This window comes from Aspergillus welwitschiae (genome assembly GCF_003344945.1).
Source record: "Aspergillus welwitschiae strain CBS 139.54b unplaced genomic scaffold BDQ94scaffold_27, whole genome shotgun sequence".
Lineage (NCBI taxonomy): Eukaryota > Fungi > Ascomycota > Eurotiomycetes > Eurotiales > Aspergillaceae > Aspergillus > Aspergillus welwitschiae.
Genome location: NW_020798721.1, coordinates 213,914 through 227,461, shown reverse-complemented (window position 1 = coordinate 227,461; position 13,548 = coordinate 213,914). Strand labels below are relative to the sequence as shown.

Below are 13,548 nucleotides of genomic sequence, written 5' to 3'. Positions count from 1 at the left end.
CGTCTTGACCCAGAACTACAGCTCCAAAATCTGTTTGTGACAGACAGAATTTGTCGCCTACATTTGGCTACTGCATTAAATGAACGCGGTCAAGATAGATGGTGCCAAGGATATATGGCGAGGGGGTTTTCGAAGAGATGAAACTTGGCATACGTGATTGCTAGAATTGGAGTTAATCTTGTTGAATTTATCACTTAGTTATAGCTTGCAGTGCGCTGTGGCAGGCCCACCGAGAAATATATCCCTAATTGAGAAGCGCTGTAGCTTACTCGGAAAAGATATAGGCTCTGTAACTATTCGGAGTATACACCAGCTAAACTACTATGTTGGATAGCATATCTCTCGAAATAAATGGAAACCCCGTATTCTGCTGTTTGATATGCACCTGTGGTATCACAGTGGTATGAAGACTTATGTTCACAGTGTGGTGTCGGCAACTGACGGCGGGTAGAATCATGCACAAGGTAGTCTTGAACTGTTCGAAGAGCCGCCGAACTCTGTACGCCCGGATTGAGCAATTCCATCAAAAACAACAGTTCGTGTTGATTGCCTTGTCTAGACCGAGAAAGGTCATCCAGTGTGGGGTTCGAAGATGCTAGAGCCGTATTCGAAAGGGACCTCAAAATGAAAATTGAATTGATGAAGGAGGGCATGTCAGAGGTGCCGCCACATGCGCATGATCCAGCCAGGCTACAGCTGCAGCAGGCTTCTCTTGGGTCAGAGCATCAGCCCTAAAGCCTTCACTGGATATAGCTTTCTATTACGCCCAGATAGGCTAGCCCCACGACAGATTCCAGGGACCAGATAGATAGTTGGAGATAATAGATGGTAATTCCCATTTACAGAAGTGATACTTAAAACCTAGAACTGCTGCCTGGGAGAAATTGTCGGTCAAAAACAGTCCTGGGTGAGTCTTTTACGATGACGTATCTACTATGGATGTTGACGTGGCCGTAGAGCTTATTGTCGATGAAAGAACAAGGGTGCGTCATGGTCACTTTGGTGCATGGCAATCAGAAACGTGATCAAGCGTTTCCTGCAGTTCCAGTCTATGATTGGTTACCATGACCTAACAGTCTATGCAGCCTTCCATTGGTGAGCCCCAGGGTGCTGCTACAAGGATCGGCTCAGCCGATGCCTCTGACATGTCCCGAGTTAATTGGTCGGATAGATGCAGGCATCTGTAGGTCCGACAGGAGATCCGTGCTTACGGGACTAGTAGGGGGGGGATTATGTGACAGGTACGGTGCACTCTTCTCGTATGCTTCGATTTGCAAGACTCGAGGGGTTAGCCTTGACCAACTGGCACCTTGATAGACGCGTTTGGCGTATTTAACTTATCCGACGGCAGGCCACCTTCTATGCCAATGCTGCATAGTCACCAGAGCAAGCCTACCGGAAAGTATTGGCCTGGTGTGCAGTGATTGCTTTGGCGGTCTCTGTCACAGATCTCACGTTGGGCTGGTGTCGTGAAAGGATTAGGATCCCTCTAGTACTTCTAGGCGCACGCTAACATCGCACTAGGTGCTAGTTATGGTAGGGATCCTAGTCGAAGCCGGAAGATCCAGCGATCAGGCTCCAAGATACTGAAATCGTGTATCGTTGACTCTGTACGGCAACGGAGAAAGCAATAATATACACCGCGGGACCGGGAGGCTCCATATTGGGCTAGAGAGCCATTGGATCAACTGCGCTCCAGATGAGCCTCACCCCAATTGCATAGTGGATAGATGAGCAACAACTGGACCCGGCGTTGTCCGCAAGCATGGGTGCCTCGCACTAAAAGGAAGGCGATGTAACTGTACTGCATGGTGGCGGTCAGAAACGAAAACTGAATCCATGGCAGATCTTAGCGGAGCAGACACAAGGCCTAGGGGAAGATAGACCAAGGTAAGAAGTGGGATCTGGAGCGCTTCTTCCCAATCAGACGCCTAATACCGGGATAGAGGCAACAGCGGCCATTCACCACGTTGGAAAAGGCTAGTCAGGATATAGTTTAATAGCGGCGAATCCGCAGCCTGACAGTCAGATGGAAAGACTATCGAAAGTGGACGGTGTTAGCGACTCGAAATTTTACATCGCTAATCAACATGGCGGCAGAGTCACCAACCTCCCGGTTCACCGCCGAGATGCTTGTGACCTTGGAGATGTTTAAGGATTCACAGTGGGAGGAACCGGTCCCTGTTAGTCTCTTCTGGAATGGTATAGACTACTCGATCGCTCGCAATTTTCTCGGCAACTTTACACAGGCTGAATTGGCACAGCTGCCCATCGACCAGGAGAGCACCGCTGACCAGCACTCTAAGCTCATACTCCTGCTACGACTCCTGCAGGAGAAACTGGATCAGGAAGAAGCAGCCACTTCCCCCCCGGGCAGCCTCTACACCAGCAACTACCAGCAGTGGTACCGACTATGGCAAGGGATTTACGCCCTTCAGGACGAGTTGAACCTTCCCGAAGCGGAACAGACCGTTCGAATGCTGGTGGACAAGACACCATATAAATCGAACCCAGTGCCGTCGCATATGCTAGCGGAGCACCTGGTAAAGGTTGGGAAGTACGAGGAGGCAGAGTGGACCGAGAGACCGATTTGCGCATGGATGGATGCCCGGCCGCATTTAGGGCCGTCCTCCCCACAGGCGCTCAACGCTCGTCGGCTTATCGCTCAAGCCGTGTGGGGACAAGGACCGTCGAGGCGCTCGGAAGCCGAAGCTCTAATAGCCGAGATTCACTGGATCGTTGAGGAGATGGGCGAAGGGCAGTTTGCAGTTTACCAGGCGGAAGAGAGAAGGCTGAACCGAGAGATGATGGCCACTCTCCGATGACTCTGTTCGTGTCTTTATGTGATTATCCACAGTTATAAGGACTGTCAAGGTCAATGCCTGCCGCTGCGCTTTCCCCCGCAAGTGTTACTAGGATGTGCAAAATGGAGCCCTCAAGCTATGCGGCCGCTTCCTGGTACATGGGCATGTCGGGCATCGCATATACAGACGTGCGCATAGGTAGATACTGAAGAGTGCGGGAAGAAGGTTAACCGTACAAAAACCAGGACGGCTGTCATGCATGCAACTGAATTTTTGCGCATTCTTCTAAGTAATCTATTGGCGATGTATGTCGTGACGAAAGTATTATACAGGAGAAAGGGGCAATTAAGGAGCGCGAAATTAGAGTCCGTCGAGGCGGCATAGGTATATAAGGAATGCGGTCTTGGGACGCTGGGTGAAAATGTCGATCGAGGAGTCGCGAAAAATAAAAGGGTATACTCGGGAAGGAAGCGGATGGAAGGCAATTATTCAGCACCGATGCACTTTTCGCAGCAGCTGCAGCAGTGGCAGCAGAAGCAGCAACTGAGAGAAACCGAGCAGTCAGCACAAGGAGGGGTTTGAAAGGGGCATTCCTCGTATGTGTTGGGGGGGCCGATCACTCACGCATCCTCCGGTCCGTCACCACCACGCAGGCGCAAGTCCATTCCTTCGCTGAGGGTCTGAAGTGCTGTTTGTTAGTCCTCAGGTCTGCAGCGGTCCAAGATGAAAAAGAAATCAAGCACGTACAGGCTGATCGGTGACGATCTCATCCATGGTGGGGGCGGCCGGGCTCTGAGGTTGGTTCATGGTGAGAGTGACGGGATCCCAAGTCACCTCCTGCACCTCCTCCTGGCCGGAGGGGCGGAACCAGCTCATCACAGCATCAAACATTATGTTTTATGAATATTTGAGAGGTATTTCAACCTGCGTTGGGGTGATGAGATAAGGTCTGCAGAAACGGCCGTAAATCCTTGCCAGGGAACGAGCGATAAACCCAAAAAAAAAACGAGTGTCGGGGTTAATAATTGGTGTAGGCAAAAAATACAACGAGCGGCGGATTAAGGGAGAAAAGAAGAAAATGAAGAGGATGGAAGAGGAGAGAGGATGACAGAAAGGGCTAAGACGACACCATCGACGCCATTTAAGATTGTGCCCGCGGACTATGCGGAGCTATGTGCAAAAGGCTCGCATTTCTTTTCCCTGCTTCCGCAGGGGGGGCTTCGCTGAACGAGGGGACAAACAGCCAGCCTAGGCAGAGAGAAGACTTCCGATAAAGGTCCCCATCCAGGAAGCTTAGCCCGATCGGTTCCCCCTTTAGTGGCCGAACCATTTTGTGAATGGCTTCGTCGCCTGCGAGTCCTCGCTGTCAGGGCCCGCCCGAACATACGTAACTTAGCGGAGACGAATGTTCACGCTCTGACGGGTTGCCGTTGTCCGAGAGGGGAGGCCTACGTAGACCATCTCATCCCCGTGGACCAAAGTGGTTAATCGCGTGGACAGGGAGACGCATACTTGGTGGAGAGGGGAATGTACAATGATAGAAGCACTAGTAGGGGAGACTAGGACTTGGGACCACCATTCAGGTCCATCAGTTGGTTAGGTAGGTAAGTAGGGAGTAGTTGGTTCGTCTAGAACGAAGAGGAGGAGTACTTGGTAGCTACTAGCTAGAGAAAACAAGAGCCAGGAGATCCTCCGCCTTAAGCTGGAGTTGATTGGCAGAGAAGACCATGTCAGAAAAGCTGGGGAGGTCAATCCGGCCGGCGACCCGACAGAAAATGATGGGAAAGAGATTTGCAAAGAAGACCGAAGAAGACTCAGGCAGCAGTTCGAACCGGGAAATTTGCTCGATTGGGATGAAGTTCCATCCGGACGCGCTTTCCCGTATATGGCCTAGCGTACGCCACTAGCTTCTATTAGTGTAGCATTTTAACCAATCAACTCCTACTAGACTCGTCAACCAAGTTTTATTTGTTTACCCGCCAGAGGAGGCTATTCCCCTTTGGGTGGTGCCTCCCTACTACCTTAGGCATCCATCTCTCTGTCTCTCTCTCTCTCATTCCACCACCATCCACTGTTCTATCAATCCATTGATTATTGTTTTTCTGCAATCGGGATATAATCGAGAGAAGGGGAGATTTACTTAGGAGGGGCTCACACCCTGGCCCCCTACCCTTGATCCTCAGGGTTCATTGGAAGGGCACTTAACTATCTAAAGAATGAACAGAAATCATTCGCGATCGTACCATTAACCCCAATCCCAATACGACCTAGTGATGGTCCTTTCTTCTTCTACATCTTCTGCAGAGTAAGCTGAAGTGACTGGAAATGTCAGTGCAGCGTCAACGAGTGGGTTCATCATCTGCAAACTGTGGAGGCCCCTGATGCTTTGAGCCTTTGAGCCATCTGGTGTTCAAGAATAGCGTGATCGACACTTTCAACTTGCGACGCCCGTCACGACCGGAGGTAACCTCTCGTACTTTGAGAACAATGGATGCCACCGGAAAGAGTACTACAGTTCTACTTTGCACTTTGGTTACGTGTCATATCTCGCAATCCTTGCAATGAAGTGTATCTGATCGATTTCCTTCGTAATTGCCCCAGTCTGAAAGATAACCCACCTTCGGTGAGCTCATGCAGTGCAGACACCAGAACAAATCGATCAATTAATGATCCTGCCTCGCTGCTGCAGATGTTCGGTGCGGTCGGACGTCTAGTAGCAGAGAAAGATTTGCGGCAAATGAAGGGCAGCCTCCCTTCTTCCATGTGGTCCAGTGTCACCTTGTCTCGGGCGTACCAGACTGGCCAGAACCTAGCTCAAGTTCTAGAAGGGTAGTTAAACCCGACAGCCACCCTTCCAACTCCCAACCGGCCTATGATTATATTGCTTCTGCCCCATCAGGACGACCGTTCAGCCGCTCCGATGTCTGTTTCCCGCCCGACAAGCTTTTTGGTCTGATGCTTAGCCTTATCCTGGTGCCTAATCTCATCCGTGGATCATGCTCCAGTCCGAACCACATCATGCAACTCGGTGTCACATGATTACCGCTCCTTCCTAGTTAGTATAGTTTAACCATCATGTATCTACAGAGGCACCTCCTCACCTCTTCTTAGAATTAACATAATCCATCATATAACAAGACCATGTAGTTTGCTATATTATGGTAGCATGTCCTTGTGGTATCCAAGGACCTTGTTCTCTGCTTCTTTGTTTGATCTCTGCTTCTTCATACTTGATTTAATTTGATAATAAGTTGTTGTTTTTGTTACTTTGCCTCATCTTGCTGATCTCGGGTCTCCGAGTAATTCAGCTTTATTTCTGTCCTAATACTACTGTTTAATATATCTACTAGTACTTCATCTTTCTCTATCTGTTATCATTAAATAAATATTATTTAGCAGAATTAATATACCAGAAATTATTATTTCAAAGCTTAATCTCACTGTATGTGTTTTAATTTAATTAGTGTTGGATTGGGTCGGGTTTGCCTGAGTCAGATACTGATACTATTAATCTAATACTAATTTATTCAAAGAATAATTATTACGGTAAAATTTAAAATTTATTTTTATCTATTCAAACTATACCCCTGGATAAAGATATCTTAAAATCTATTTATAAAAATTTAATTAATCTATAATACTACTATAATCTATCTATAGATAAATGAGATCTCAGAAATCTTTTCTAAATATTTAATAAACTTTTAAAATTAAAAAATATATAAAACTAGCAGTTTTTAGAATAATTAGAAAATTATATAAATATTAAATCCATCCCAATAACAAAGATATCAGAATATTTATAAATAATATTAATAGCCCAGATCCTAATTCCATATCTTATATCTAAAAATCTACTATTTTTAGAGTATAGCATATAGATTAAGCTCACAGATATCTATATTATTATAAATAACTTATAAAATAAATTAAGACAGTCCTGCTTCTCTTTATTATACAGTAATATATAGACTTCCCTCTTATATCCGTAATATATACGGCAGTTTTCTGCAAGAAAAAGACTTTTATTCAAAGATCTAAAATAGATAAAAAATAGAAAAATAAGAATTTTAATATCAGTTATTTACTAATTAAATATAAATAAAATATAATCAGCACTTCAGGTGTGATCATTTTCCTGAAAAGAAGTAAATTAATTTAAAAAAAACTAAAAGAAAATAAAGATAAAATTAAAATAAAAAAAATTAGAAAAAGATATTACTATCAGAACAGCTTATATTTGAAAATTTATTATATATTAAGTACTTATTACTAGTTAAGATTTTTCTAAAGAATTCTTAGTTAATAATAAAGGACAATTCGCATTTACCAGAGGGTCGCCGTTTTCGGCAACCGTCCTCTTCCGGTTTAGCGCCCGTCTGGCTCGACCCCGACACGGTTTAGTGCGTAGCAGATCGGGTTTAGTGGGTAACGCTATTCCCGAAGAAGAACTGCCGCCTCGCGCCGCCTTCGTCGCTTCCTCAACTATATAAGACCGCCGGTGCGTCGCCTCATGATCCCTCACTCCTTCGTCTGCTAACTGCCCTCGCAACTTCCATTTTTTGCGCGGGTCGCGCGGCCCACCGGCCCCCCTTGATCCCTGTTACGTTGGAAATGAGTGCTCAGCCCCTTTCTCTTCTCTTCCCTTCCTTCGGCGACCCCGACGGGCTCAGGCCGCCAGTCGATTCCACCGGCTGAGGGGACGAGTCGCGCGTGGACCAATCCCACTGGGAGTCCCGAGATGATCAGTACAGCCTGCCTGCTGACCTCGATGCACAGCCCTCACGCAGATTCCAGTTGGGGCAACTCGGCGTCCCTTGGCAATGGTCCCCGTTTCTACACCGGGCCACTTCAGCTGAACGGTGGATCCGTTTCCCATTCTCCGTCCTGGAAAGGAAAGCCCATATGCCAATAGCAGAAATGCCTCATGTTCGGAGGACGACGTGGCAGGCCCGTTCCCGGCGTCAGTGTGACTCCTCCACAACACGACGCTTTCGATGATTGGCGGACTGGATTTGTGAGGTTACATTCGGACTTTGACCAGCAAGGGACGCCTCTGCCGCGGAATTGCGATGGCTCCACTGACTGCGTGTCCCGTATTGTGTGACTTCCGTTTTTCTGTCCATTAGACAGCCTCATCATCCGGAAGTGGTGAAGTGGTGGGCTGATTTCAGCCCGTACGTGGGAAGTGACTTTGGCGTGTTTAGACTTTTGTGAGAGAGGATGAGCCAGCCCGAGTCTTCCGTTGCTATAATACCGATCGATGTGTTGTGATACTCGGGCGCTGCGAGGACTCTCTTCTTTTACTTATAAATAATCACCCCCTCTCATCGTTTTCCATTCAAGCGAAACGCCTTTGGCTACTTTATTCCAGCATCAGCTTCCAGCTACCCTGACCCGTTGAGAAGAAAGAGTCCTCTCAGGAGACCTTGAGAAACCATGATCAGCCTTGATAATATTAATTTCTACCATCATCCTCCTGCTTCCAAACCTCCCGCGCACACTTCGTCTTCTTCCAGCTGGAAGTCATATCATGTGCCCTCTGCTCCCCAGTCCCTTTCATTTTCACATCCCCTTCATCCCCTCCCCCCCAAACCTCCCACCCACACTTCGACTTCTTCCAGCCGGAAGTCATACCATCTGCCCTCTGCTCCCCAGTCCCTTTCATTTTCACGTCCCCTTCCCCCCAAGCCTCCTACCGCTGTAACAGCTGTGCCAACTTCCACGATCAAAGGCCACTTCCAATACGCTTCCCCTCGCAATATATTTGATATTGAGCTCGAGAAAGTCCCTACTCGAGAAAAAAGCCTGGTTGAGAGAGAGACCGACTTGGAGGCGGACCACCAAAGCGGGTCCGAAGCCGGAAATGACCTTGGTGATCAACGCCAGGATGCTTCTCTTACTCTCGGTACGTGGAAAATATCTGTGACAGTATTGGGGGAGTCCCTGCTGATGCTCCGGGCAGTAACTAGTTCAAGAGGGTCAGTGCTCCCATGTATACCAGCAGGCACCGATGACTGCGAGGGAGACGGGGGAGATGAGGGAGGAGGGAATCAATTAGCCACCCGAAGAGGGGCCTTGCAAGACCAGCTAGACACATGCCCACAGCCACGAGGTGATGCTGTCTGCTCTGATTCAATCGTCACTGCAGCAGAAGCCGACTTGGGCTACTCAGCTGGTATGTAGCTTATGCCCCTCGTCCTCTTGGTTCCAGCACTAATAAATACATGGCAGTACAATCTGTTAGCGCAGTCGATGATACTTTACTGGGTGACTCAGACTGTCAGTTGTCCTTATCTGGACGCGAGGTCGAAAAGCAGACAACAACGACAGACAACAGTGTTCCAAAGCATCACAACTCTCAGCTACCTTCGCCGGCCTTGTCGAACCCTGCGTCACCTGAGAACAAGCCTCGCGCTCCACCTGGTCAACAGCATGGAGTCATGTTTGAGGACTTACCGTCCGAGGCAGCATGCTGTGAAGAGCAGACGAGAGCCTTGACGGTTAGTACGTCTAATTCGCCAACTGCCACGCCCAGCATTGCCTCAAGCGAAGATGCCAGTACTGATCGTGAAGATAACATCGATGTCCTTCCTAGTCTGAACTTGCAACCATATCTTAAGCGAAAGCAACTGAGGGCAAACTCGCCTCCCCGCCGTGTACTTCGCTCTCGAGTGAATTCAGAATCCAACCGGCGCGATCGGTTACCTTCTGTTGCTGTGGTAATTCCAGTCCGTCGGTCGGCCAGTTCGATGGCAGGAACTTCCAGGGACTTCCTTCAGCAGCCATCGCACCGATTTCACCAAGCCAATGCGAGTTGCGATAGCAAAGAAGACCAGCCAACAGATATCCTCACGGGAAAAGCTCCCGCGGATGGCGGAGAACACCCGCGGAAAAGGCGTCGGCGGAATATAACCTCAAAGACTGCTCAGAACACCTCGGTTTCCGCCAGCTGTCACTCTAAAGGCTCCATAACCACACCTGAGGCCTCATCTGAAGTTGACTTTCTCACTAGTCCTGGCGAGACACAGGAGATTTTCGGCCGCGGTATCATCCGTATTCAACCACATGGCCAGCGGCACGCATATTTCCTTACGTTCCTTCCAGATGCTGTTAATCATCCGCCATCTCACGTCCAAACCCGGTCGGCCCCTGATGGGCTATTATGCACCAAACGTGCTCCCCACGCCTTGTCGAAACCATGTGCAGTCGATAAAGAAAATGTACAGTTAGCCCACCGCCAGACACAGAATCAGAAGGCCAACCCCAAAACTCGGAATAATCATTCAACGCGGCACAAGAATTCTAGAAGAAGAAGCCATGGTAACCAGAGGAAGAGGAACTCCTAGTGGAGAAGGAATCGGGGGCTTCCTTGGTCAACTGTGACTATTGTTCTCGGATCAATATCAGGGAAGAAGTCAAGGTTCGATTCAGGTCTACCGGAGCACAAATCACGAGAGGCTACTGTAATGGCTTCCCCTACACTATTCTCTCCCCTCGTGTAGTGTACAAATGTCCAACGTGATTCTCGGACCTGTGAGTTTCTCGTTAGAGTTAGTTTTGCTACTTTCGGCTTAGTCGCCCAATACACCGTACTGTTATTGCCCGTCACCTAAATTAGGCTAATGAAGCCCGTTACCACTGCACGAGGGGTGACTACGGTGCGACTGCAGCGATATACTTCATGTTCATCTGGTTCCACAGCTATATATAAGACCCTTACCATTCTAGCAACATTGGCAGACCTTTTCAGGCGTGTGAAAGCACTACGCTCGGCAACAGTCAAGAATAGAAAGAACTGTGCTATACTTTGCAGAGACATCTCGAAGGTAGGCTACAGGAACACAAAACACTTTTTACGTCTAGGAAAGTACATGAAGGGTTGCCATATAATCCATTAATCCACTTAGTCGGCGTGGTCTTGCAAATGCAGTAGTTGCTTCCGTAAGTCATCCAAGTATGCGCCAAATGTTATAGAAGCATATGTTGCTCCATCCCAAGTGAGTTCACCATAGAGTATGGCCATGCTCATTTCCTTTCTGAGTATGTCCAATGTTCTTTCGAGATCATTCACGGCAAGGCAAATGGCATAGTAGAATGAGTCCGGATTCCCTTTCTGGAAATGACCCAACAACATAAAAAGTAGCCCGAGAAGTGAATAAAGGTCGAAATGTATCGGGTTTGGCCGGTTGCTTAACCATTCATTTATGAGAGTTGGAAAAGCTTCGATGAGGATAAACAGGATATTGTGTAGGCTTAATCGATCACTCTGAAAGCCTACTAGATAGACTGTGCGGACCTCATCAAGGAAAAGATGTAGGTCCTGCAGAAAGAATGTTACCTGGACTTGCCGCGGGAGCACTAAGCCACAGGCCACCTCGTGGCTTGCACCAGACAGTCGTCTGTCTCCATAGTTACAGATTTGTTCAGTTGCCGTACAGACCGTTAAGAATGTTTCTGGTATGAGTAGCCGTGCTAAGCATAATTCGACAAACTCCTGAGATTCTTTTGATGCGTGATGTGGTTGTGTTACAGCATGTGCGGCCAGCTTTACCAAAACGCCCATAACAGAAATCTCAGAAATATCTGTACCCCTGATAGTGTGGTGCAAGTCCTGCATCGCGTGATAAGCGTTTTGGAAATTCACTGTAGAGACGATGGTCAACGGTGACATCGTAAGTCGTATTCCAATGCCGATGAGGAACTTGGATGGATCGGCATTCTCGAGAAACGCTGTGTAAAGTTGGCGACCAGTAATCTGGAAGGTATGCTGGTAGCTTGTCCCTCCAGATAATTGACAGGATACATATTCAGCTATTTCAGGTACTAGGCCAGGAATGGCTTTGATAAGGTCCCTGAGAGCCTGTCAGTAAAATTCTAATAAGCTGCTTGTGGTAAACCTACTGTATATTGTCACGCATCTTATTCCCTATTAGCAAAAAAAAATAAAACGGGGAGAACTAGCTGTTCTTATATCTAACCCGATACTTCATCGCGAGACTTGCCACGATGGATATAAAAACACGCGAGGCTGGCAAAATTTTGATCTAGATGAGCCAGCCTCCTTTTCTATGTGTATCTAGTCATTTTCGATGCACACGCTAGACAAGGATTGGTATATAACCAAATTTATATATTAGAATAGCTAAGGTTTTCCGCCTTCGTGACCAAACCGGGTTGAAACGCCGACAGCCCGACAGTAAATCTCTACTTCGCCGGTCGCTCGGTGGCTTCATGAAGATTTGCACAGGAATTCTTCTTTCCTTATTTATTTTGTAAGCTTAAACTTATTAGGCCAGCAAGGTACATACCAGTGCAGTATTCTTTCCCACACCTATAGCTCATATATATTATGTCCTTTCGAGTTGACCCCGGGCATTTATTACTGAGGACCGGGACGCATAAAACGACACGAGGCTTAGGTTCCTGATAGCCGCAGCTGTATTCAACATGACCATAGGAGCACATCCTGAAAAGAGGGCATATCAGTCAATCGAGCCTTTTCGTGTTATTTAGTGGTTTGAAACAAGAAAAGGTATATTCACTTGGAAATTTGAGATGACCGTAAGTAAGAGGATCCAAACTAAGTAGAATAAAGCAATTGGAAATTGATGACAGAAAAGTACAGTATGTATGAAAATGATGGATTAAATTCATCAATGGATGCAAAATTAGATATTGAGAGATTGGGCTACACGAATTTATAGCTTCCCAGAGCTCAAAGGAAGACCAGTCTCTTTGAATTTCTTTACTCTTAGCACAACGCAAGCTAATAATAATAATTACAGACACAAGCAAAAAAGCACTCCTTCTCCAATTTTGTCCAATCACCTAGCATCACGGTCATTTGATTTGTCTACCGAGTTGATGGCGGCGGAGGTGGTGCACCTGGCTTTTTCACCCCTGTAGAGTCGTATGCGCCTCGAGACAAAATTGGTTTAAATACTCTGAATGGTGATTGGTTGTATAGAGAATCTGTAGGCTATATTGTCCTTGTAATAAAAGTCAATAAAGATTGAAAATAAAAAAGGAAGAATCGAAGAACGGAGTACTTACTGTACAGCGCTGTTGCATGTATTAATTAAGCGGCCAAGCAGACAAATAATGATCTACTTTATATAGATACAGTGTAGTTACTTGAGGTAATTTCTTATTAGCTGAGCGTAGGTCCATTCACTCATCTAGACCTCGTTCTTAGCCCGATTCAAGTAACTTCGCAAGCTGGTTAACCTCGTGCGGCAGATTAAGCCATAATACAGCCAAGGGCTCATCTTAATGAAACTAGAGGCATGCAGAGTATTCTAGACCAGTACTGGGCTGATGCTGGGAGGGGATATTCTTACTGGATTACTGGTACAGGGTATTAGGCCTTATCATGTACGTTCCCCACCGCAGCAGGCTCTAGTAATATCCGTCATTTTTGTGAAAATTCTGTTGCAGCAAGACGCTACTACGAAGTATGATGGAAGGATCCCGTTCCTTTAGCTGAGCACCACACTAGCTATTGTGGCTGAACTTTGCCGATCAAATGCTGGTCTGGCCGAAAGAAAGCGAGGCTATGCCATAGGCAGCGATCACTGGATTTTTCCCTGGCCCGAGTTTGTCATCTCTTCAGACATATTATTTGACTACATACGCCAGAAGGCTAAACCCCAGTTTGGAAAGTAGAGTATACATGGATTGGGGAGAGCTCTGCTCTATGGTATTAGAGTTAATCTTAAGCCAACCCATCTCAGTAGCTAAC

At 47.1% G+C, this 13,548-nt stretch overlaps 4 protein-coding genes across 4 annotated transcripts; 2 read left to right on the top strand and 2 right to left on the bottom strand.

Moving 5' to 3' along the window:
* Window positions 1-1,500: 1,500 nt before the first annotated feature.
* On the top strand, window positions 1,501-2,941 carry BDQ94DRAFT_65157 (uncharacterized protein). The gene is made up of 2 exons (XM_026776258.1): window positions 1,501-1,890; window positions 1,947-2,941. The coding sequence occupies exon 2, from the start codon at window positions 2,091-2,093 to the stop codon at window positions 2,823-2,825; it is 735 nt and encodes a 244-aa protein (XP_026623879.1). The 5' UTR covers window positions 1,501-1,890; window positions 1,947-2,090; the 3' UTR covers window positions 2,826-2,941.
* Window positions 2,942-3,424: 483 nt separating this feature from the next.
* Window positions 3,425-3,695, bottom strand: BDQ94DRAFT_172621 (uncharacterized protein; the record flags this gene model as incomplete). Its single annotated transcript, XM_026771991.1, has 2 exons — window positions 3,425-3,484; window positions 3,552-3,695. The coding sequence occupies 2 exons, from the start codon at window positions 3,693-3,695 to the stop codon at window positions 3,425-3,427; spliced, it is 204 nt and encodes a 67-aa protein (XP_026623878.1).
* Window positions 3,696-5,318: 1,623 nt separating this feature from the next.
* Window positions 5,319-5,875, bottom strand: BDQ94DRAFT_148092 (uncharacterized protein; the record flags this gene model as incomplete). The annotated part of the gene is made up of 1 exon (XM_026767139.1): window positions 5,319-5,875. Exon 1 carries the CDS (start codon window positions 5,565-5,567, stop codon window positions 5,322-5,324), a length of 246 nt encoding a protein of 81 aa, XP_026623877.1. The 5' UTR covers window positions 5,568-5,875.
* A 2,220-nt stretch (window positions 5,876-8,095) lies between these two features.
* BDQ94DRAFT_65129 (uncharacterized protein) lies at window positions 8,096-9,649 on the top strand. The gene is made up of 4 exons (XM_026776257.1): window positions 8,096-8,712; window positions 8,770-8,982; window positions 9,039-9,307; window positions 9,403-9,649. Exons 1-4 carry the CDS (start codon window positions 8,244-8,246, stop codon window positions 9,424-9,426), a joined length of 975 nt encoding a protein of 324 aa, XP_026623876.1. The 5' UTR covers window positions 8,096-8,243; the 3' UTR covers window positions 9,427-9,649.
* Window positions 9,650-13,548: the final 3,899 nt, after the last annotated feature.

Bases quoted from the DNA above. Each gene is read 5' to 3' on its own strand.
- BDQ94DRAFT_65157 (XM_026776258.1), top strand. From the start codon at position 2,091: ATGGCGGCAGAGTCACCAACCTCCCGGTTCACCGCCGAGATGCTTGTG.
- BDQ94DRAFT_65129 (XM_026776257.1), top strand. From the start codon at position 8,244: ATGATCAGCCTTGATAATATTAATTTCTACCATCATCCTCCTGCTTCC. The intron at 8,713-8,769 runs GTACGTGGAAAA...TGCTCCGGGCAG, and splicing joins GGATGCTTCTCTTACTCTCG to TAACTAGTTCAAGAGGGTCA. The intron at 9,308-9,402 runs GTTAGTACGTCT...TGTCCTTCCTAG, and splicing joins AGCAGACGAGAGCCTTGACG to TCTGAACTTGCAACCATATC.